General features: G+C 32.2%; 1 protein-coding gene across 2 annotated transcripts in view; it reads left to right on the top strand.

Moving 5' to 3' along the window:
* Nucleotides 1-1,044: 1,044 nt before the first annotated feature.
* Nucleotides 1,045-26,262, top strand: part of LOC127866245 (uncharacterized) — a 39,045-nt gene continuing 13,827 nt past the window's right edge. The window contains exons 1-2 of one of the 2 annotated variants that reach the window (XM_052406673.1): nucleotides 1,045-1,157; nucleotides 19,739-20,064. In XM_052406673.1, coding sequence (XP_052262633.1) covers nucleotides 19,842-20,064 — 223 coding nt within the window. In that variant the 5' untranslated portion in view covers nucleotides 1,045-1,157; nucleotides 19,739-19,841. Of the gene's footprint in view, nucleotides 1,158-4,892; nucleotides 5,277-19,738; nucleotides 20,065-26,262 lie in introns of those variants that run through there. The other variant, XM_052406672.1, reaches the window with a different exon arrangement.

The raw sequence follows: 26,262 nt of genomic DNA, 5'->3' as shown, positions 1-26,262 counted from the left end.
TTTTATTCATTTTTTATGTGTTATAATAAATATGATATAACAATTAATAGTAACGATATTCGCAATTTGTGATGATAATTAAATAATTATTTAAATATTTTTAAATACCAGTTAATAACACTTAAATTCATGTCGACGTCAAATTACGTTTCATAATATTATTATTCGACGGAAATATAAATGTATTGTACACTTTAGTTCGTCATCCCCAAACTGAAACTAAATAAATACCCGATTACAGCACTCACAATTAAAACATATGGCGAGTATTCCTTCTAATGAGATTTAAATTACGGCATTTTGACATTTCTCGGGAAATTATTCAATGACATAGAATACCATGTATTTGTGATATAGACGCAAAAACGTTTCATAATTTTACTAATAAAAAAATGCTTTTCATTTCGTGGTTAGCGCGTGCTTTGCAGAAACAATACGTCGCAATATGTGCGACAGCTGGACGCTTTTGCATTTATTATGAATCCAAAATTATTATTTGAATATTGATAATATGCACCAGAGATTATGAATCCAAAATAATCATTTGAATATTGATAATAAGTGTCACCGAGAAAAGTATTATCTTTCACAATCTGTATGTTAAGCCATATATAACAAAAAGATTAACTTTTTCGTTTAAACATTCATTGAAGTAGATCTCTATACGAATAGAGAGTAAAAACGTACCAAAAATATTAAATTAGAATAATAATGCAATATACTTCTAAAACTCAAAGAAAAAAATATAGGTCACTGTAAAATTTTCCGGAATGGGTTTTGTTCAGACAGTAGATACGGTATTTGGGATGCCATGTCGACATAAAGCATTTTTGTCTTTAAAAAGGTTAATACAAATTCCCTGTTTATTGCATGTGCCATATATATTTAAAATTACAATTTCAAGTAAAAATTAACTAAATGTATGTCTAAAATATTTCGTGAACTGTTATTTTTAAACTCGAAAAGTTCTAAAAATATCTTTTTGTTGTGCAAACCTATGCTTAAATATGTAAATGAATCGCCTTAAATATTATGCTCCTTCTAGCTGCTGTACAAGCGAAATGCCACATTCTGGAAGCCCACCACAATTAGGTTGATGGACGGTTCCAAGTTTCAGACATTGGTGGCAGCAGCCAAAGAGCAGATATATGCACACTGTAGGTATAGATCTCAGAAAACGTCGGTCAACTAACATTAACCAATTTATAAAATATATCGTTTAAGTAACAATTATTATTATGAATGATACAAAATATATAAGATTGTGTATTGTCGAACGCTGTATTTTGCAGTACTTAGTTTAACCACAATATGCCAGCCGAGTATTATTCACTACAGTTTATTTCGCTCTCATATGTATTGTTTCGTGCATGGAAAAAACGATTTGCGCATCATTTGCCATATTTATAAAGTGGATGTTATTTAAATTATACAAAATAAATTATTCGAACAGGTCGAGATAATATATTAGTAGACACAACGATTTATTTCCTTTTGTATATAGTACCCGTAAAATGTACTTTCACAACTGAGAAAAAAAAATGCCAAAATTCCCAATTGTTGTCTGAAAAATTCCCCCAAAGAACGAAAGTTATATCAATTTTGTTCAGAAAGTGCATTATCTGCAAGTTACCAAATATAATAAGCACAAAACTAATCATTTCAATCCATCATACATATAAATTAATATTTGAATTGATCTGTGCAATTTATGCAAAGCAATTAAAAAGACCCGGAATTCCCAATCACTACGCATTTCGATACGCAAATTTTCCCAATTGCATGTTTTTTTCCCCGCTAATATTTCCAGTCGGTATGGTATAAGTAATTTTCCGATTGGGCATAAAAAATATCGCCGAAGACAGGATGGCCGAATGCTTCTGTATAAGTAACATTAATTTGTTTCTACAATGTCAATTAAATAAATGTAAAAATACAAAATAAATACAAAAAAAAAACACAACGGAAAACAACAACAAAAACTGACTTGGGTTGACTACTTACATGCGAATTTAATCCATACTTTTCATCCGTTCGACTGAGAATCAATAAACAACTTAAAAACTAATTTATTTTTTAATGATTATTTTTAATGTACCAGTACGCTAAGGTGCTACTTAAGATTGTTATAACGAATATTAATATTATTATAATTTCATTCTTCGTTTAAACTAAAGAATTCAGTTTAATACATAAACAACGATTTGTCTTATCCATTTAATTTATCAACTTCCACTATGTCTTTTTATTTATTTCTTCAAAACATAAAAACTGCTTTAATACCAATTGAACGACAATAATCCAAATTTTCTTCAGGACAGTTGATATAATCAATGTTCAACATGCAACAGAAGCTGCATAAGGCATATACAGAAATAGTTTGTAAATGCCACCTTAAATGAACAAAATGTGGTGTTTGCACGAATTTCTCTTTTAATTATTTTTTTGTATTTGGCTAAAAAGAAATTGTATGCATAAGAGCTAATAAATATTTTTATTAATCATCAAATGTTGTATTCGGAGCCTATTTTTTTCAATATTGAATTTATAAGTTAACTATTTATAAATATTAAAAAATTTACACCAACAATTGTATAACGATGACGTTAAAAATACTCAAATATTTAGATCACATAAAAATAAATAAAACACTTTTTACAAAAAGAACAATCAGAAGTTTATTAAATCTTTTTAAGAGCATCTTTGCATTTACATGATATGTATAATAATAAATTGTGGTAATACTTTATAATGCATAGAAAATATCGTACTTCAAATAAACAATGATAACTCATTATACACTAAAAACATAAAAATTACAATACTTTTCTCTTGAAACTCATGTATTTTTTAATGGTTGGGAAAAGAGGAAGCCCCTCCACCCGCCATTCCAATTTAGCTAGATCCCAAGTCATATTTTCCGTCAATACAAGTTAAATTTCAAAGTAACAAGATATGTGTTTGTCAGAAACACTATGTCCCCTTCTGCGCCGCTTTGAAGCTATATATTTGACCTTTGACCTTGAAAGATGACCTTGACCTTTCACCACTCAAAATGAGCAGCTCCATTAGATACACATGCATGCCAAATATGAAGTTGCTATCTTCAATATTGCAAAAGTTATGGCAAAATGTTAAAGTTGGAGCAAACAAACACACAAACCAACCAACCAACAAACAGGGCAAAAACATATAGTGGTGGGGGACATTAAAAAAACAACTGCATACACTACTTATAAATGATGCACATATGCAGCATGTTCATTTTGGTCAGCAAAGTATATAAATTGCAATTCTGTTAATCTAGTCTTATGCGGTTGGAAATCAATCAAAATGCGTCAAAATTTATTTCGAATTTTGTCGTAACTTTGCCGTTATTTTTTTATCATTCATATAAAGGGACATACTTATTTAATTGTTCATTTAAATTACCGTACGGTATTTAACTAAAATGATTATTTGCATGTTTTTTGCTCTTTCATCCTTACTTATTTTATTTTTGTAGACGTAAAATAGTGTGACTTTTGTCGGCCTTTTCAAGTAAATGGACTCGGGTTTCGGTTTTTTCTGTGTTTTTCTTCAGACTCGATCCTTAAAACATTGATTTCATATTCAGTACTTACTTGAAGCTTATTTAAATAATTGATTTACCTTAATTAAATTAAATATTTACCTTGATTAAATTAAATAAGTTTTGAGATAAAAAAATAAAACAATTTTATTCAAAGTCAAATACAAAAATAAGTCCCTTTATTTTGAAATTGCTGAATCCTCCAGGGACTCGACTGTTTGGTAATGCAATTAATGCATGCATGCTTTGTAAGAGTCTGAAATCCGTTAGCAAAAGGAACGGCAATAAATCCAGCGACTTGAAACCGTGCCATATTTTACCGCACACCGCACACATGTATTGATTGACAGAAGATAACAGTGTACTCTTGAGACGACCCCCGTACTCTCCGCAATAATGCAAAATCGATTAAATGATATCGGCCACGCTTCGCTTTACTGAAACTAGATGTGCTGAATTCATTTAGGTCAAGTAGCGTGTATTGAGTTCAACGCTACGTTAATAAATATTAAGCTAAACGCAACATTTACCTGTAGTGTGTTTAACGAATGTAAGTACACAACTGAAATTGAAGATATTATGAAAGCTATATATATATATATACCAGAATTTAATGAAAACAGTCCATAATTTGTGCGTTTTTTTCATCTAGATTATTTCATGGTCAACTAAGAATTGATTAAACATATAATGCTAATAAATTGTATGAAAAATGCATGCAAACTCAATTATATTATCGTATAAACATATTAATTCAAATCAAGTCCTTTATGAGCAGCAACCGCTTACTGCTGCACTTACACTGATATAGCAACATAACAATACATTTCGATACAGAGGAAGTTACTGTTTTCACAATTTCAACACATTTAAAGTTTCGTATGTAGGAATATACGGTCAACAAGTTTTCAATGCTAGCTGACCTAGTTATGATTCTACACATTTAGGGCGTACACAAGTTTCTATGTGGTAACTACGTAGATCTATTCCATTTATGTGTGGTGCAGTATAATCCAACACTTTAATTTTCAGACTGATGAAGACGTTACCGCTTTCAAATCACAATAATAAGCACTGAAACACAACTTTAAATGCTCCAAAGGAGTATATCGTTTATGTACATTGTACATTCACTATCATCCGCTCCGTTGCACTACCAACAACACTCCCTGCGTCGCTCGCTTTTCAGATTTTTGTTTAGTTTGGGAATCTAGAAACTAGCCGAGATAAACATGTCCTTAGGGATTTAAATAGCCAACCAATGAGATCGTCGTATTCACTCGTTCAGATAGACAACATTGTAATAACAATATTTCATGTGTATTGCGGAGTGACTAGGACGAAATACACAGCGATATGAGAATGTGTGTGTTGTTTTGCTCATATCGGTTGGGAATAACATAGCGTGTGCATGTTGCAAAATAAAGCGTGATTTAGTTGCCTTATTGCTTAAAAATAACAGCGGAGATTGTGTTATTTGGGCGACCACGTTGTTTAAAATCATTTGTGTTCTCTTGTGTTAAATCACGGATATTTTAATGAATATAGTAAAATATTATAATACTGTTAATAATTAAATGTGACCAATAATATAAAGTGCTTACTTATGTAATTTACGTTTCAGTAATGGGAAAATACGAACGGATTTTTTTGTGTAATAAATATTGGTTTATTAAATAATTTTGGATCACATTACTGATAATAGGTAGGTCGAATATATTTTATCATTTTAATATTGAGATCTTTATAACGCAGAAAATGTGCGTTTCAAAACTTAAAACTTATTACCCGAAATAATATATTTATAACTGTTTTTCGTTTAATTAGACATTATTTGTTGGTTTGCGGTTTTCATCGACGCTCGCGTATTAAATTTATATGTTTTATTTTATTTCATTAAACAATTATTAAATGTGACCAAAACCTAGCAGAATTTTATTTTTTATGTTCGTAAAAATTATTTAAGATCTAATTACACTTGAATATTATCTTTTTATATTGTAATTACACTTATTTTTACGTAGAAATGTATTTCATCAGTAAAATATAGTACTATATAATATAATTAAAAAAAGTTATATAATACATTATACAATAATAAAATGCGATATAATAATTAGTTTAAAAAAGTGTATAAAGTGCTAGCGTGTAAGTAATTAATTTTATTTTTTTATTTTATTAACGAACAAAAAAGAATAACTTGCACTATTTTATTGCAACTTTCAAGCCACGAACCATTTTTGCTATGAACCATTTTGCTATCAAAAAGGGAGCTATATAAGACGTTTAAATTCGAAAAAGATTTACCATAACATTTAGTATCAATACCGTTTCTCATCCTTGTTAATTATTTTCAAAGTATAAATTAGTTTTATTATAAATTATAAATTAATAAATATAAAGACTAAGTATTAACAACAAATTTGAATCTAGAACCGGTAATGTAATTATATTGATAGACTGTGTAATAATTAAAAAAACTGACACGAGCGATTGAGCAATTTTCAGAGAAGTAAAGCTATAAATATATATGTATATCGTATATTGTGTTGAATTTAATAGCCCGGATGTACACAGAGAATTATATTTGGAAAAAATGAATTTAACAAAAAGTTGTGTAATTGCATGCTCAATTATGCTTACAGTAACACTAATTCGTGATATGTGTTCATAAAAAAATACAGATAATATACATGTATATGCGTATTTAAAATGGATTCTAAATAAAATATGAAGAAGTGAAACTCCAACTGCTGGAGCAGTATTGAATTCTCATTATATACAATTAGTTGGTCCTTTATCACATTTACAACAACGTTGCACTAACTCATGCTTTAAATACTGTTTGAAGTAAAAGTGCATCACTTAATTGACGAGAATTGTAACAATATTATTCAATGCAATTGTACACAATAAGGACTTTTTTCTTCTAAGAGAATGGTCGTTTTTTCACAAATTTTAGAGAGTTTGGGTTAGGGTTTGTGACTCAAGTTTTCACAATTTAAAATACTTTGCGACGCAAATTTTCAATTTTTTTGCTGAAACATTTCCGTTCAAAGAACACACTGAAAAAATATCATTTTGTGAGTATCATACTATATCCAATCTTGTTGACATACAATCATGCAAATATGTAAATACAATATTATTAATCATACTCATACCGACCATATTTGCCTATAAGTTTAATAAATGTCACCTAAAAGTATAAATTGATAATTATAACTTTCTTTTTTTAATATATAAAATATGTCCTGCGCATCACTGAAAATGCGGCAAACAAGTTTTTAAATATACACAACGTCAAACAAAATAAACAAAATTTGATAAATTTTAAAACTCACTACCTTTAACAAAATAAAGTTGGTTTGAACCGTGTTTTCGTAGATAATTTTATGACGAGTTATACCGATTCGTAAAAAATATAGTCTGTCAAAAATATTCATGATGTTAACAAAAAATTCGAGCCTTTCTATATTCATATCAATGTTGACCGATCCTTTATATGTCAGGATATATACATCAAACTAATAGCTATACTAAAATATTGATGTGACTTGGCTAGAGGTCCGGAGAAACGAGCGTTATACTTACATGTACAAATACAATTGACGTTGACCAAATCTGTTGTTCAAATATAAATTTAATCCTGACCTTACGCATCGAAATATGAAACTATATGAAACTGTATTGTTCAGATCGAGTTCGAGATTTGAAAAAAACATGTAAAATATTTTAATTTTAATTAAAGCGGTTAAGTTTTATCTGAATAGTAATATAATGAATTTGCTACGTAAGCTGACCACGTTTTGATGTAGCCTCTCGAACCTTCGCGATACACTTTTGACCTCTTTAGAAATGACAACATAATGAAAAGCATTGATTCTTGTCTATTAAATGCGGCAACACGAAATGTTTCCGACAACAACTACGTGTATGTATATATATATAGCGGTATCTGCATATCAACAAAAATAGAAATTATTGAAGTATGTATCGATGCTAGATAATATTTTGCTAGACGCAAAATCAAAGAATGATGATCAATACATATTGGTTGAAGACTCTTTTTAATATACAATAGTCATATATTAAATATCGAGTAGATCTACGCCCTAAACCCCAACACAAATAATACACTTGCTAATAACACCGATATTCGGTAATAAAAAGTTACTTTTTTTCAAAAGTTTTATCAAGTAAATTATAAAAGTCAGAACTGTAAAATGCATATTAACGATAGTCTTTAAAGGCAAACGTAGACAAATAAAACCTTGTACAAAAATATTATATTTTGTCACCATAAGCACTAATATTATCACAAAACAATACTTCCAACATATCACAAAATACATCCGTTTTAAAGGTCTAGATTTAAAGATCAAGTTTGATGATTATACAGTCAAAACTATTTAATTTAGACAGCGGACAGTATTATTATTTTTTGTTAAATATAATTCAAAAACCATAGTTAAGACGTGATTCAAGCCTTTAATTAAGTTTTGTTTAATGATGATCCTATTTAAATTGTTTAAGTTAGTGATCAGACGAGGTAGGTTTTGACATTTTGTATGATTCAAGGACCATAACTCATAATGGCGTTCTGGCTAGTTATCGAACTTGGGCGCGAGATATAAAGTCCATTCACATTAGCTTAAAGTTCCGTGATGATCCTATTTAAACTGTTTAAGTAATGGCAAGGTTTTAAAACGCCTTACGGTGTATAAAAATGAGTTTATTTTAATCTTTAATTTGCAGAAGATTTTCGTTTAGTATATATCTAACAAAATAGTTCAGATTTTTTTATATACAAATTATGTGTTTTGGACTGTGATTAAAACAAAACATTATGCCTAGTTCTGTGTCAGGTATGGTAACTAGGGGAATAAGACATCGTACGAATATTATAAATAATTTACAAAGTCACCTATGACGGGTTATACATGTACATGGCCGTTTGGCGACCGCTCTTGATCACATAATTTTCCGAGAACAACTTGATAAATACTGGATTAAAGTTTTTTACCGCGAGGAATGATTGTCTTTCTATACCATATTTGGTGACTCAATATTTGTATGTGTAACAGAGTTACCATGTTCGTGTGCGGTATTTGTTGACTCGATGTAAATTACCATGCTTTGGATATTGCTTAAATTTATATTCATAATATTGGTTTGTTTATAATATAGTAAGTACTTATGGCAACATAATCGAGCTGCTTTGAAATAAAAAAAAAGAAACACGAAATAATATTCCTTTAAGTAAATAGTTTGATAATTTACCTGTTTATATGTTAGTTTAATATCGTAGTTTTAAAGTACCGGAAACAAAACAGAGTCCATTCAATTTCAATATTTTCAAGTGATCTTTCTCAATTACAAAGTAAAAACATCCGCAACACAAATTATAGCAATTTTAACACCCATCTACATTTAGTTATTCGTCTCTACGATTTTTAGCAGACCCGGTACAATGAACATTTGTTTAAATATGCATTTATACATTTCGTACGAAACTTAATATACATAATGTTGAAAACCATATAAAGCATATAACACTTTTCAGTACTGATATATAGTGTAAAACACAATAAAAGCCTCTACCTTGTAGGTCACAGATTATCGCACACATTTGCATAATCATAAAAGTGTGGGGCTTTAAAGAAATATTATGTTAGTTTCTCTTGCATACCTACATGTGCATGTGTGTCATTAGATTGTTTGGTTTAATCGGACAAACAGTCGTTTTTTGGGATAACCTCAAAATATTTGACTGGATCGTGATCGTGACTGGATCGTGATCGTGACTGGATCGTGATATAATTCTGTATATTTACTACTTTAAGGCTTGCGCTTGAATTTAGTAAGTGCGAAAGCCGTGTATTTTACATATTTTATTTAATGATTAAACCCGTCAGAACTTGTTTTTTATAGAGTGATATAGAAAAGAAGATATAAACTGAAACATTACCTAGATGGAATTATGCTTAATGTCGAATGTAGGCCTTTAATTCAATACATTTGCGAAAATTGAAAATAAATTGTGGTATAAATAAACACAAAATAGTTCGCTACAGTATATATGTGGTTAACCGAAAAACAGCACTTTTCAAATGGGGAAAAACCTACGATGTTCGCAATTTCTGTCCAAAAAACCCTTTCCAAAAAACAACAACAACATGTTAATAAATAATTGTGATATTGATACAATGACAACACTTAGTAATAAATTGTAAAGTATGTGTTTACAAAGCAATGAAATACACCAATTTTCCAATCTGAAGATTTCACGACGCGAATTTTCCCAATTTCAGGCTTGTTCGCGTTATTTTTTCCCAATAGGACTGGTACAAGTTATTTTCCCAAGTGATTAAAATATCGCTGGTCATTTTACCGAAAGGAAAATATAAAAATACAGTGATCATTTAACTGAATATAATATTATTAGTACAAACACTTCATTTAAATTATACTCTTTACGTTGATAGGAATTGGAAGTTATTTGGCAGTGCCAAATTATAAAATGTGTCTACATCGGTCTACATAAACTAGCTTAATCTCTTTTATTTCGCTCATTTTAATTTTACCATAAAAACGTCATTCGTTCATATATTTGAATAACATTTGCCAAATAATAAAAAAGTTAGCGGAATAATTGCTGACTTATTATATCGGACAGATACCTGTTGAATATTGATAAATGTAAACATTGGATCTTAAAAGCTCCAGTAAAAAATCAAGAATAAAATATAAAAAAAAGGGAAAAAAAAAAGTAGCCGGTACCAGGGCTCGAACCAGTGACCCCCGGAGTCCTGGTTTTAGTCTGAAGTAAAAACGTTTTAGCCCTCTCGGCTATTCCGCCCGATATACACCATTAAGTATTTTATACCTTTCATAAGAAATATTCGTAGTTTCGTAAATTTAAACGACAACAACAGAACTCTTCACATTATTCAATCGTTTCGCGTTGCAACGCTTTATAATTTTTAGGTTTTCAAATCGTCAAAAGATACATATAATGGCTATATTGGACTATGGTAAATGTTCAGTATTACTGTTTCCTCACAAATATCATAACTAAAACGAAAATTTGCTAATCTGAAACAACTTTTTTCAATTTTGTCAATTTACCAAACCGTGAAAAGATCCCTTTAAGTGTTCGACATTCATAAAAAATAAATTTGCGAACGGATATATTTGTTAGAAGTATAAAAATGTTTGGGAATGTATTATTTTGTTTAAATGATATCTTTTATTGTGAAATATCGTTATACAGACATGCAACTTTTACGCATGCGGTCTACCATCTGACTTTTGGCGAGTGCAACTAACGTTAAAACGAGTATTACCGGGAATGCTGTTGGTCGAATTACACTTTCAAGATGCATTCATGGCAGAAGTGCACATCTTAGAGTGAATGTGACCCTCTTGGAGATAAATGGCTTTTCATCTCGAAGTCAGTTCGTTGGAATATCAAATATGCGAAAAAGTTTCCTTATCATATGTTCATGTCTGAAATAAACAGACCTAACTCACTACTCACATCAAGATTAAAATTGTTGAATATTTTAAAGTGAACACAGAACTATGCATTGACAAAAGGGCAAGTTCCAAATGTAATAAAATTTAATAAAAAAGAGACTTAGTCCTGTTTCTGTTCGATTGTTTTTTTTACAAAAACAAACTAACAAACGTATTCCATTCAACGAATTAACACGACCAGAGATGATACTGTTAACCCATTTACGCCTAGTGGACTCTCCCATCCTTCTAAATTGAATCAATTTATTTCCAAAATTAGGGATGTCTAGTATATTTATTTCTATATTAAGAATATGTCTTACAGAAAATCCTTTTAGCAAACAGCGTAGACCCAGATGAGACGCCGCATTATGCGGCGTCTCATCTGGGTCTACGCTGTTTGCCAAGGCCTTTTTTCTAGACACTAGGCATAAATGGGTTAATAAAGCAGCTCAGCAAATATTTTCCTTCTCACATAAACCAACCGGGTATTTTTTGTGAGAGAGTGTTCAAAACCAAAATATGTTCCGTTTAATCTGTCTAAATGTTCGATAGTATCTAACTAGATTTTGCCATAAAGGAACTAAATTGATGCTTTATCAACATTCTTAATACATTTTCATCAACAGTTTTCAAGGTATATTACCGTCGATGGCATAGTGAAATATTCGGAATATTAACGGACCTGATGTTTTATAACGTTCTTGCCATTTACATGTACTAATGCTAAATTCAATCTCGAGATGTCTCGATATTTGCCTCGTATATACGTTAAATGAGACGTATAACTACTCAAATTGTTAAAAAAAAAAACATGTTTATTTAAATCCTTTCCAAATTAGTTAGTACTTCAATATTTACAGTTTTTTCTCTTGCGTAGCGACATACTAGCAATATTCTAGAATTACCAAAATAGTTTAGTCAGTCGATCATGGGCAGAACAAATGTATTAATTCTTCAGACACGTACGAATTACGTATATTGAATAGCTTAACTCGATAACAATACCTATTATGAATTAAATCAAAATGTGATAATAATAAAACAAGTCAGAATGTGGGGAATTTGAAATTTTAATTATACAATTTATGTTTAAATCAAACTCATCACGTCATATACGCATAAAATATATACTTTTAAGTCCGTTATCTAAATTTATTCAAAAGTTTATATTTCGTAACGTTTAATGGTTTAATTAATGTAAGAGGAGATAGCGACTATAACATTTTTACGGTAAATAATGTCTTTTTACTTATATGTTTTGTAAGAATGGTTTTAGTAGACTTGTTGTAGTATGACTCTTTACTATATTATGGATATGACATTGCGTAAGCACCATCAAATGCATAATTTTCAATGTTTTAGCTTTTTTCGGGAATTGGTATCCAGAATTTTCACACGAAATAGACAATCTTTGGTGACTACTCAAGTGACGTTCTACGTCCTCATATGTCAGCCAAAATTTAATTCGAATACTTTCCATACATATGACACGATATTAATCTCCCTAGCATAGCGTTTCAAATGAATAATCAACATCGTAATTAATTGAAGTTCTTTAAGTACTTTTATTTCTCTTATTTGATTGACCTTTGGTATAGAACCTTACAGCATTGACCAGTCTTGTTTTCTCAGTGTTAGTTGTAATTTTGTTTATAAAGGAGCTACAGCGGTCGGTCATTCTCAGCGTTTTCTTATAAAATATTTGAAGGATAAAATCTTGTAGGCTTCACAATTTAAATTCAATTAAATGTTCTAACGTAATGCCGCATCTTTTCTAAAGTGCTGACCAATTATCCCTAGATAAATAATTAACAGTGTTCAGAAATTTAATCAAAAACATTTTGCCATTTAATCGATATAAACTAAACGACTCCCTGTTCCGGTTAATGACGGGTGTGACCACCTTTTCGCGGCATGTTTACCACGGGGAAAACGCCGTTGCTCCCAATATACGTCAAGACATATACAATAAAAACGATCAAAAATATAAAACAACATTACTATTTTTATCTGAAAATCATAAAACGTATAAAACTTGAAAAATATTTTATAACTAAATTATTGTGAGTTCCATGCTGCAATGTTTAGGCATTTCATATGCCTTTTAATAAATAGGCACGAAAACTACAACAAAAACCTACCGCCGATATATGTACGCGCTTAACAAGAAAGTTCAATTTTCAGTGGAATTGAGTGTATATAAATAACACCTATCGTTCCTTTTTCGCAAACACAACATCCCACATATATTTGGGTTTACCAGGTTTTTAAACTTATCATACTGACTCAAAACCATTCGGAGGTTTTCAAAAAGAAAATGTACACACTAAGATTGCTTTATCAACTTTTCTCTTCAAATAGTTTTGACCCGACCACGGTTTCCATGTGCTTGCTATAGTGTTACATGAGATATTTAAATAAGTCGACACGAACGTTTGATATAAGGCCAATTTTATGACCGCCCTTGAAAGAAACACGAACCCGTGGTCATTACGGGGCGTCAGATCGTATGAACACTTTAAAAACGAGGCTTGTGATACAAGAAGTGTTGTTCGGGACATACATCTTATTTTTTATCGTCGACATAACATATTATTTTACATGGATATAATGCGTTTTATATATCGTGTAAATTATTTCAACTCTATACAAGTCGCTTAATGAATTCAATGTGTATAATGAGTTCCTAATTCAACTGCGAGTTGATTAATGCTCGGTGATAAGACCATGCGCCAAACTTATTTAGATAAATCATTCAAATTACTTTGGTATGGCAATGTTTGTTCCTTCTTTTTGCCGAGAGTTACCCAATCATAACATTTATACTCGCGCTGTTATTTGTATTTTATATGCGCGAATATTTTCACGTGTTTCAGATTTAAATATTTAAATGAAGACTCCCAACTTGCAAATAGGAAATGTATATTAAATGAAAGAAATCCATATGAGTCATTTAATTACGGCCATTATTTTAGCACACGAAGTTGATGTTGACTTCAATGTTTTTTTAGCTATTTAAACAAAAACGAATCGCGATACAGAATCATCGTATGTATGAAACCACGCCCGATCTAGTTTGCGAGATGGTTTGTTAGTAGATGGTTGTTGTTGGTAGGTGGTTGGTGTTCGTAGATGGTTGGTGATGGTAGATGGTTGGTGATGGTAGATGGTTGGTGTTGGTAGGTGGTTGGTGATGGTAGATGGTTGGTGTTGGTAGATGGTTGGTGATGGTTGGTGTTGGTAGATGGATGGTGTTTGTAGGTGGTTGGTTGGTTGTTGTTGTTATTTTAATTTGATGAGTTATGTAGGTTTTTTCATGGCGTTAAATACAAGTACAAAAATACACATTTTTAAAACTGTTATTTTGTTCTGTTTTAACTAAAAATTTAAACAAAGAATTAACGTCGCATTAAAATATCTGTTGATAGTTGTGAAAAAAAAAGACATACACCTCAATATTCTGATTTATGAAAGAAAAAGCACTTGTGAAAAAAAAACTTATTCCGAACTGTGAAGTAGCCCGCAACATGTGTAAAACTTATACCGAATTGTAGCCATTTCTCAACATAAATGCTACCCCAAGAGGTTCTTGTTCAACTTAAAATAAAGATTTGTGTATAGTTAGTGATCACGGATATTTATGTGTTTCTTTTAATTAAAAAGATTTAATAGCTGAGTGTTGTCAAGTACAAAGAAGCCAATCAGGTTTATAACATGCGCTGAATAAAATTTGCGAAAGCGTCGATGAATTATTATTGTAATGCTGTTGTCCGGCATAGTGATGTACCGGCGTCGTTTCTGATGCGTTGCTTTTATAAACAACACTTCATATTTTACAGTGAACAGTCATTCGTATGACTTGGTATCGTGTTGATGCGATAGGTTATTTTAGTCAATATTATTATGCTGAGCAACAATTAACCACGTCTTAAAGTTTTTTACGGAACTGCTGATAATTAAGTTCACATGTGCGTTTTTTTGTCATTATCATTATCGAGTTTAACGAAAACATGTTGAACCACAAGATCAAGTACGTCAACTACAGTTTCAGATTCAACTTTTTGGATAGATTTTAAATTATAACATTTTAAAATGTACTTCTGTAGTTTGCCTAAGTATTTGTGAATATATAATCCCTAAATTCTCAAATTAATCACATTCGCTTCTCAGAAATAATTAAATGAGTAAAAGACGAGTTAATACATTTGACGCGAGACCCGGACTCTATGGCATTAGCCGGAACAGTCTGTCTGTCAATTGCGACTTGCGAGACGTTCACCGTTATCTGTTATTAAAAGTTATTAAAAGAGAACGAGAAAGAAGTTCGTTTTTTGTTGCACTCACACACGAGATTTTGCAGTGATGTTGTATGTTGTTGAAGTAAGGAATCGTGCCGTTTTGTGTAAGCTTTACAGGTAACTACTTCAACATGTAGCATGCTCCGTGTCGTGCGAAAAAGCTTTAAATGTCACACGTGGCCAGCGTAGCTCCAGACCAGCCTGTGCAATCGGGAAGACGGATCCTTTCTACACTGAGCAATTGCGCAGACTGGTCTGGAGCTGCGATGGCGGAATATGGCATAAAACCCATTTTCGCATCACACGGGTCATATATTCCTGATAAATGAGCATTTTTCATGGAAGAGTTACTATGACCGAATTTACTTAGGCACTACCAGAAGAACATTCCGTAGTATTCTGTGTTGAATGCTTAACTTACTTAACCTACTGGGTCTGAAATAAAAGAAGCAGAATTTATTGAATACGTCAAATGCTTAATAAACAAGGTATGAACAAGAACCTGTCGATATGCAAATTATTAATATGCCATTCTATGAAACAATCTGTTTAAAAAGTTAAATCAGAGATTTGGCAAAATACCTCGTCAACATATTTTTCTCTAAGTGTTGGTGTCATGGTGTCGTAGAATTGTATTTAGCATTTGATAAATGACTATACACTAATAGAACAGATAATTCTGAACAAAACGGGTCATTGGTTCAGGTTTTGTCGGGGATAGGCTCTTAACAGGTTAAAAAAATTTGAGAGAATTGCCTGCAAATAAATCGAGATGAAACATTTGAACATTCAGCATGTCAGTCTGGACAAATGTAGGTAATATACAAACCAGATTTCTGAGGGATCGTATTTCGCGGTGTCTAGATCAATGTTTCTGTGTGTAATCACAGTAATGATCACAGCTTGTTACATGAAAATAGTTTCCTAGTTTAATTGATATAACCATATAATTCACTTCTAACCGAAATGCAGATAAGAATTTGTTAATGCGTTTGTTTGCATCTTGTATTTTATTGTTAGTCGAGAATCGTGCTTTTTTAAATATTAGGTGAACGTTAATTTCCTTTTAAAGTTATTCTATTGTTTGGGCTTTGTAAACACTCACTTTATACCTTCGAAACACGTATTTCAAATTGTGTCACCCGAAGATACTTAAAGATTAACCCCAATAAAAATAACAAAAACTTAAAAACTAAGTCAACTAAGATATAACAAAAACGTGAAAACTTTGACCGCTAAGAAATTCAAAATCCTTAAAAAATTAAGTACACGTCGAAGTAACAAACACTTTAAAACTAAGATTACTAAGAAATAACAAAATCTTAAAGCTAAGACCTCTAAGAAATAACAAAAACCTCTTCACATTTACAACATTTACAACAGTTTCTATTTGAAGCATAGAGAGTGCGAAAGAGATTTTCGCTTCCTTTCTGATAAGCATATCCACACATAAACACCTTTATGTGATAATAAGAAAGATCTCCCCTATGCAACTGAAGTTTCAATTCGTTTATATTAGGCACTTGTTTGTAAAGGTTAAGTCGATATATAAATTAATTCGGTACATTAAAGCCAACTGCTTACAGGCGCGAGACAGTTATATACATGAGCCCCGCATTTCGTAAGAATCAAACGTACGGTATTTTTCTATACATATTATTCAAAGGAAGTCAAGATTGAAACGTTCTGTCGGACAACTCAAAGACCAACGATGATACATGTACACATGGCAGCCAACGTAGGCGATCTATAATAACGTAAGGTATGCGGGTCCTTTACGTAAATACATCGACAAAATGAATACATTAACATTTCTTAAACTCGATTAGATGAAATGAATTTTTAATGGTGACCACATTGAATGCTCATTGAAAGTTTATAAAAGTCTAGATATGTTTCAAATGTATCGCGCGTACGTATGATGGAAAGTTTTTCTTGTTTGTTTATTTCAATGTTCGCGGCATTTTTCCTTAATTGAACTTTTGTTTTTGTCTTTAGAAATAATCTTGATATTAACATATACGTACATTTGACTTTTACTTACACATTTATTTGAAGTATACAATTTAAATCATGAAACGTTGCTAACACTTGGTCATGTTCCCTGTCCGCGGTCATGAATGTCGAATCCCATAATCTTAAGCTGTATGTTGTAGAAAGTTTACACTGTATTCAACTTCTTGACATTTTCTAATACAAAAATGAATAATAATAGCCTTCTTATTAAATATTAATGACAGGTAATCGATCTGGTGTGAGTCCAAATCAAGCTTTTAATTATCTGTCACCATTATAGGCACTGCGAAGAACATCGGATGGAATAATTTATAATGCTCGTACTTATATTTTTTTCATGTTTAAAACAAATAAAATGGGTATATATGTTTATTACTATACTGTTCTTGATTTAATCATTCAAACAACATTGGTTATGTGCATATTATATTATTTTATGCGTCGCGCGAAGATTGCTATACTTAATTAACTTCAGCATTGCACATTATTAAAAAAAAATTCTATTTGTGCATTGCAATATCGTGAGAAGGAACGCATACCTCATGTATGCTGCTGCTCTTTATACATACAGAATTAATTATGCCATTTATGCCTAGCGTCTAGAAAAAAGGCCTTGGCATCATGCGGCGTCTCATCAGGGTCTACGCTGTTTGCTTAGAGGAATTTATGTAAGAAATATTCTAAATATAGAAATAAAAATACTGAACATCCCTAATTTTGAAAATAAATTGATCCAATTTAGAAGGATGGGAGAGTCCTCTAGGCATAAATGGGTTGATTTCAACGAATCCAACAGATCGTTATACACATGGTAGTAAACTACTGAGATAGTAAATTGTTTTCTGCGTTTGACGGGTAATGCACGGCCAATATTGCGTATATCATTACAACATGTATATGGAGAACGCGTATAACTAACACACGTCGCTGAGTATGTTATTCAATATCGTTTTGTACATAATTTTCTCGAACATATGATTGAACCTATGTTTTTACTGAATGTTCATTACGGGGCGGACCACGTCTAGACCAAACGTCATTGATTTACTGTGCTCAACGCATGTCGCCGTCATCAAGTAAATCCGTGTGAGATCAATATGCAGGGAATAAACGAAACGTTAAGAATTATTAAGGGCGTATATAAGATGCAATCTATAAGACGAACCTGTCAACATAACAGTTTATTACCTACCCGGGATCTGCATCTAGGCTTTATCGTTTGTTTTAACCCATGGCAATGAAATAACGCCGAGTTTAGAAGATGCGTGCATGAAAATCCGTCACGATTTATAGCCCGTTTGGTCACACTTGTATTGCCTTACATTTTCAGAGCGTAATGTAAATATCACATTTTTTTCGAAACACAAGTGAATAAAATTCCGACAATATTATTTAGTGATCTTGTTTAAGAACTCAGGAAATAAGATTCATCGTAAAGTGTTATGTTGTATTTGTTGTCATGCAACAAATAGAACCATGTTCTTGCGCACCCAAAGCAAGTACCCTTGGAATTGTAAAAAACAACAACAATTCTTTAGTTATTATCTCTTTTAAACTATTTATGTGTTCAAAGTATTTAACCCATTTATGCCTAGCGTCTAGAAAAAAGGCCTTGGTAGACAGCGTAGACCCAGATGAGACGCCGCATGATGCGGCGTCTCATCTGGGTCTGCGCTGCTTGCTTAAAGGAATTTCTCTAAGAAATATTCTAAACATAGAAATAAATATAGTAGACATCCCTAATTTTGGAAATAAATTGATCCAATTTAGAAGGATGGGGGAGTCCACTAGGCATAAATGGGTTAAGTAGATGTTTGACAAGGCGTAAAATAAATGCATTTAATAAATCAGTTGAAGGATCATACAAATCGAGAGTTAACAAATGAAATTAAAAAAACAACACCAATAATCAATTCTACATAGAATCAGCCAACTTCGTTACAGCAAACTTGACGGACTTTACTTTAAGTAAGACAATATAACATGCAATTAATTACATATTTTTACCGGCACACAGCGTGGATAGAAAAAAAGAGATCAAACGGAGCATGTCAAAATAATTATAAACAAGTTGATAATTTTATTGCCGTTTTATTTTACTTTTCGTTGCCAATAGGGAAAATAATACCTTTGCTCTTTTCAGTGTGGTTATTCACAATTTGAATAACTTCACATTCACTTTGCTGCGTGCAAAATCCGTTCATTGAAGTAGAAGCCCGATTGAGGAATTACAAAACATGTTTACTTTTTTACCTGAGCAGAACGTTTACAGTATTTGCGATGAAGATTTGAGTTTTCATTTTACAGACCCGTTTGTGTTGTGTTTCAGGATTTTCAAACGTGACATGTCGCCATTAGCCCATCGAGAAGGTCTCGTTAATTACACAGGAGCAACATACCGCGTTACTATGGGTTACCGGGTGTAGTGTATAATGGACGGTCGTATGGATTTAAGCGCGCTGGAACGCACGCGGCTGCTTAGCTCTCTGTCGTCTGGGTCGCTCGCACATCTGAGCAGCAGCATTTCTGGTACCTCGATAACGGATTCCGTCGCCCAGTTGCGGTCCGCTGCGGACAGGTCCAGCACGGAGACCGCGTCGCCGCTCCTCGAGTACTCCAGAGGTTTCCTGCCTCCCGGAGCACTCTTTCCACCGAGTGAGTCGCATTTCTGTTATTTTGATAACGAACCAATATATCTAGAATTTGATTTCAATGAAATAGAATATAACAAACAAATCATCTTTGCATTTAAATTGCCTGTTACTAAAGAATATGTTTGAGACGACGCTTTTATGTTTTGGGGCAATAGCGTTTCATAAATATTTAATTCATTTGGCGTTCAGATGAAGTGATACACGAGACTTTTGTGTATTCAATTAGGTTTAGGTATGTAAACGCCGGGTCATGCGACAAATGGTATTATGCCATATGCGACCAGCGTAGCTTTCACATCCACGCTGTCTGGCTAGGAGCTACCTTCTCCGCTAATGAGACCACCCACGTAACCGTGTGCGACTTTGTTAGAGGACAGGTTAGCTCTTGACCAAACTGCGCTTATTCACAGCCTGGATCTACGTTTGCCGCATAGGGCATTAGACCCGTCTTCGCATGACGCGACTCATATCAGGCCTTACCACGTTCTCATGTTCACTTCATTGTCGATATCTGGTGACTTCCAATCGCCTCATTTGTCAAATCGTATACGGAAGTGATTAAGTGATGCATAATAGATATGCATTGTATGCATGTTAGTACGGTTCTTGTTCTACTCATCCATCTTAAAGTCTCTATTTCGCTCACAATCAACGAAAATATCGTAAAGTAATTCGTAAAATAAAGTTTACACCTAAACAATCAATGTTCCTTATAGCAATAGCCACAATTTCAACGCTAGATGTGGTATGATTACATAGATTTTTGTAGATACAAAATGCTCGTTTTTATTTATTTGTGACCACAATAAATTCCATGCTAATTTCCTGCGAATATATCTATTCATACGACACACGAACACTAAAATGGTACCATGTTAAAACCATAATAAAAATGAGCATTTTGTATCCACAAATATCTATTTTACCAGACCACATCTGGTGTTGAAATTTCGGCAATTACGATAAGGAACAATGATTTTTAATTGTTTAGCTTTATTTTACGAAATATTGTACGAAATTTTCGTTGATTTTGAGTAGTAATGTTAACAAACTTCCTTACGGATCGTGCAATTATAATGACACAATTCTATTCGTTTCGCATTTGTGCAAAACATTCTTTTTCATCTTTGGTGTTTTAGTTTTCTTTTGTGTAAGCTTGAACAAAATTATTTACTTTTTAGCTCACCTGGGCACAATGTGCTGATGCTGAGCTTTTATGACCGTCCTTTGTCCGCCGTGCGTCGTGCGGCGTCAACACTTTCCTTGCTAAAACTCGAGAGGCCACATATATTGTCCGATCTTCATGAACTTTGGTCAGAAGATTTGAGCAATGATATCTTGGATGAGTTCGAAAATGCTTCCGGTTGGTTGAAAAACATTGCCACCAGGGGGCAGGGCATTTTTCTTTATATGGCTGTTGTAAAACATTTTTAACACTCTAGATGCCGCATTTATTGTCCGATCATCATGAAACTTGGTCAGAAGTATTGATTAAATGGTATCTTGGACGAGTTCGAAATTGGTTCCGAATAATATGGTCGCATTGGGGGCGGGCAATTTTCCTTACATGGCTGTAGTATTAACTTGTTAACACTCTTAAAGTCACATTTATATTCCAGTCTTCATGAATCTTGGTCAGAACATTTGTTTTAATGATATTTTGGATGAGTACGAAAATGGTTCCGGTCTGTTGAAAAACATGGCCGCCAGGGGGCGGTGAATTCTTTTTTGGCTATTACACCTTGTTAATACTCTTAAAGGGATCTTTTCACGCTTTGGTAAATTGACAAAATTGAAAAAAGTTGTTTCAGATTCGCAAATTTCGTGTTGGTTATGATATTTGTGAGGAAACAGTAATACTGAACATTTACCATGCTTTAATATAGCCATTATATGCATCTTTTGACGATTATAAAACTTAAAAATTATAAAGCGTTGCAACGCGAAACGATTGAATAATTTGGAGAGTTCTGTTTTTGTCGTTAAATTTTGTATAACTACGAAGATTGCTTATATAAGGTATAAAATACATAAATAATGTGTACTCGGCGGAATAGCTCAGTAGGCTAAAGCGTTTTTACTTCAGGACTCTGGCAGGACTCCAGGGGTTACTGGTTCGAAACCTGCTCCGGGCAATGTTCTTTTTCCTTTTTAATTTTATTCTTGATTTTTTACTGGAGCTTTCACGATCCAATGTTTACATTTATCAATATAAAGCATTTAATGAATAAGTTAAAAAATGCCAAAATCTGTGAAAAGGCCCCTTTAAAGTAACATTTATAGTTCACTCTTCATGAACCTTGGTCAGAACATTTGTTCTAATATATCTTGGGCTGCACAGAACAGGTCAGTTCCTTTGTATCTCATGTGAGCGACTTTGGACCTTTCAGGCCGTCTTGTTTAAAGTTTTTGAGTATTGACTATATATGTAATAATGTTCTTCGTGTAAACCCACACTTGTCAGTGGAGAAAGCATATAACCCGATTTTTTTGTCACGATTTGAACTGTTGACTTTTGGGAGAATTTAATTATACATGATAAATGTTGACGTGAAATTATTATTGCTATTGTACAACGTATGAACGGCATGGGATATTGGGGATTTTTTATTGAGATGTTCTTTTTAATTTATAAATATGCTGATTATTGATGGGTTTTTTTAAATAAAGACATGCAACCTCCTCTTGATGCGAGTATTTTCATGTTTTCAATACATATGCTTTGGAACATCGGATGCTAATTAATGCAGTTATTATAACGATTGGAAAGGCGAGGTTTGTCATAGCTGAACATTATGCGAGGAATCTGCTAAGCGGCCTTTAAAGGGGCCTTTTCACATATTTTGGCATATTTTTAAGTTTGTCATTAAATGCTTTATATTGATAAATGTAAACATTGGATCTTAAGAGCTCCAGTAAAAAATCAAGAATAAAATTCAAAAAAGGAAAAAAAGTAGCCGGTACCAGGGCTCGAACCAGTGACCCACGGAGTCCTGGAGTTGGTCTGAAGTAAAAACGCACTAGTCCTCTCGGCTATTGCGCCGTGTATACACAGCTCAAGTATTTTATACCTTATATAAGCAATCTTCGTAGTTTCGTAAATTCAAACGACAACAACAGAACTCTCCAAATTATTCAATCGTTTCGCGTTGCAACGCTTTATAATTTTTAGGTTTTCAAATCGTCAAAAGATACATATAATGGCTATATTGGACTATGATAAATGTTCAGAAATACTGTTTTCTCACAAATATCATAACTAAAACGACAATTTGCGAATCTGAAACAACTTTTTTCAATTTTGTCAATTTACCAAACCGTGAAAAGATCCCTTTAAATTTTCATTTTATTACTGCAAAAGATCAGTGTGTGATTTATTCAGTTCATAGAACTGAGGTTTAAGGTGCACAATTGTTCAACATAAATCGTACACTATCGCGACGGTTATTCACTAAAATGTCTGCTGCATTGTATTTTAATGATTTTATAATTTAATTAAAGGCATTAATTTCTGATGACTTTAGAGTTGCCAAGTTGTGTTGAGGTTGTATCTTATATGCCATTATTATGTGTTGTAACGTTCTCTTGCATGCCGAATACAGCATCCGTCCGCGACTGTCGAATATTTTGAATAATATAAATTGCATATGTTTTCATTTAAATGCAATACGTGTTTTCCATAATTACCGGAAGGCACTTGCGACAAAAAAACGGTTTGCTTGACTATAGAGTAGCATTTAAGAAGATAAATAACGGGTATAAATCTGGCCTTACTCCTTTACTTTCATGTGTACCGGTAATTATTAACACGAGTATTTTTATTATTTCATATGGAAGTAATATTTAAAGAAAATATTGATTTCCAGTACCTGTATTTAATATTAAATATGGTAATAAATGTACATGTATGTTTTAAGGCAATGGGCATTGAAAAAGAAGTTATTTGTTTACATGTTAATTAGGCTATATTATGACACAAGTACGTGTATGTATTGACGTATGCTATAAATGGAAATCTATATACATAAATAAATACATTCAAGTGTGTGCTATACAACATACAAATATATACTATATGTGTGTTGATGAATCAGTTATATATGGTGACCACGGTCTGAGAACCTAATCTTCTAATATAAATCATACGTTATGTAGAACTCGTCAACATATAAAACATCACAACATGATAAGCAATATCACTCCATACGGAGACAGTCACAGAACTGTTAATTGGAACTGAACGTTTAATTATCAGGAGATATCTGGCTTGTCCGATACTGGCCGTGTTATATTGACAATCAGCGAGGCAGTGGAGAGCCAGCGTTCATTGGTCGATATGGGCGTCCGTTTGTTAAATGAGAAGTGCGATGAAAGACTTATAATTACATCAATGCCATTTGCTGAAAGACATTTAATTATTGGTTTTACGACAGAGGGTTTATGAAAAAACGATTTTGCGTGGTGAACATTTAGGAGCTTGTTTTTTGTTCGTAATGGCTTGACGTCATATTGGAACAAATATATTATTGTGGAACTGTCATGTTGTATTTATTCTTGCAAATACTAGCCATTAACAGCTGTTAAATGTAGGGTATGTAATATGTAAGGCATCATTTACACTAATTCTTTACAAATGTTTTTATTAAAGAAAATATATTTGCGATAATCATAAACATGTAATAATAACAGGATTTCTCTGAAAATGCGCTTTATATATGTTTTTATGGAAGATAATATATTTGCGATAATTATCAATCGTAACAAATATATAGGATTTGTCAGAAAATAAGATAATTTTCTTCTCCTAATCTTTATTCATATTTTCAAAATGAAAAAATAATCCTTTTGAAAAACATGACGCCAGACGCCCCCATTTGACGAAAATGATTTTCTAACTCGTTGTTCATAAATCACAGACGATTTGATGGACCGTGTAACTTCTCGACAAACAAACGTTATAATACTCGTGTTTTTGCCAGAGGGCGGCTACTTTAAACTATCATATTCCCGTCTGTCAAAATATATAATTTCAGAATCACGGCATTCTAAGCCTATAGTGTTAGCTCTACTGTGTTTCCCATCATTTACAAATACATGAGAATGCAAATGTTCAATTAAGTTTTGGCAATTTTCTTGTGTAGTTATTTAAGGCTTAATTAAAATGCTCTTTACAGTGATTTTCTCCCAATTTATTAAGAGTAATTACCTGATTTGCTTGCATTTTGCCATATCAATAATTTTGTATGTGGACATTTAGTTTCGAGTGAATTACCGAATATACATTAATTTACATTTTATTATTGTGTTCATAATACTATTTTTCATTTGTGTATAAAGGTAAGTAAAATAATGTGATACTTACAAACTGTTATTTTTGAGAAGTGAAACGTAGCAACCTAAAATATGTATATTTTGTTTAAAGGGGCCTTTTCACGTTTGGGTAAATTGACAAAATTAAAAAAAAAAAATCAGATTCACAAATTGTTGTTTTAGTTAAGATATTTGTGAGGAAACAGTAATACTGAACATTTACCATGCTTTAAAATAGCCATTATATGCATCTTTTGATGATTTAAAAACCCGAAAATTATAAAGCGTTGCAACGCGAAACGAATAAATAATTTGGAGAGTTCTGTTGTTGTCCTTATGTTTTGTGAAACTACGAAGATTGCTTTTATAATGAATAAAATACATGCGGCATTGTATCCGGAAGAATAGCCGAGTGGTCTAAGTGGTATACTTTTTACTTCAGGACTCCAGAGGTCAATGGTTCGAGTCCTGCTGAGGGTTACCTTTTTTCTTTTTTAAATTGTATTCTTGATTTTTTTCTGGAGCTTTTTATATCCAATGTTAACATAAATCAATATAAAGCATTTAATGAGAAACTTCAAAACATGCAAAAATCCGTGAAAGGCCCCTTTAATAACCAGGGACGTTTTTGTATACTGGTAAACTATTGAATTAGATCGTTTAGTTTGTATGCGAATACATGTACAAAGTTACAAATATTACTGCCAGATGGATTGTTAAAGATTAAATTTATTTACAAAAAAACACAAACGCAGATATATTCTTTAAGCAAATCCAACGCAAGTTTTATGGGTATTTGTAATCACAATTAGTATTGTGTTATTGTGTTCAAATATTGTATGCGTTTTGTAAGTAGCAAACACACCTCGCTGAATATCCACATCGTCAT

Source organism: Dreissena polymorpha, chromosome 2 (genome assembly GCF_020536995.1).
Source record: "Dreissena polymorpha isolate Duluth1 chromosome 2, UMN_Dpol_1.0, whole genome shotgun sequence".
NCBI lineage: Eukaryota > Metazoa > Mollusca > Bivalvia > Myida > Dreissenidae > Dreissena > Dreissena polymorpha.
The sequence above is the reverse complement of the archived record's forward strand: the minus strand, read 5'-3'. Positions and strand labels throughout refer to the sequence as shown.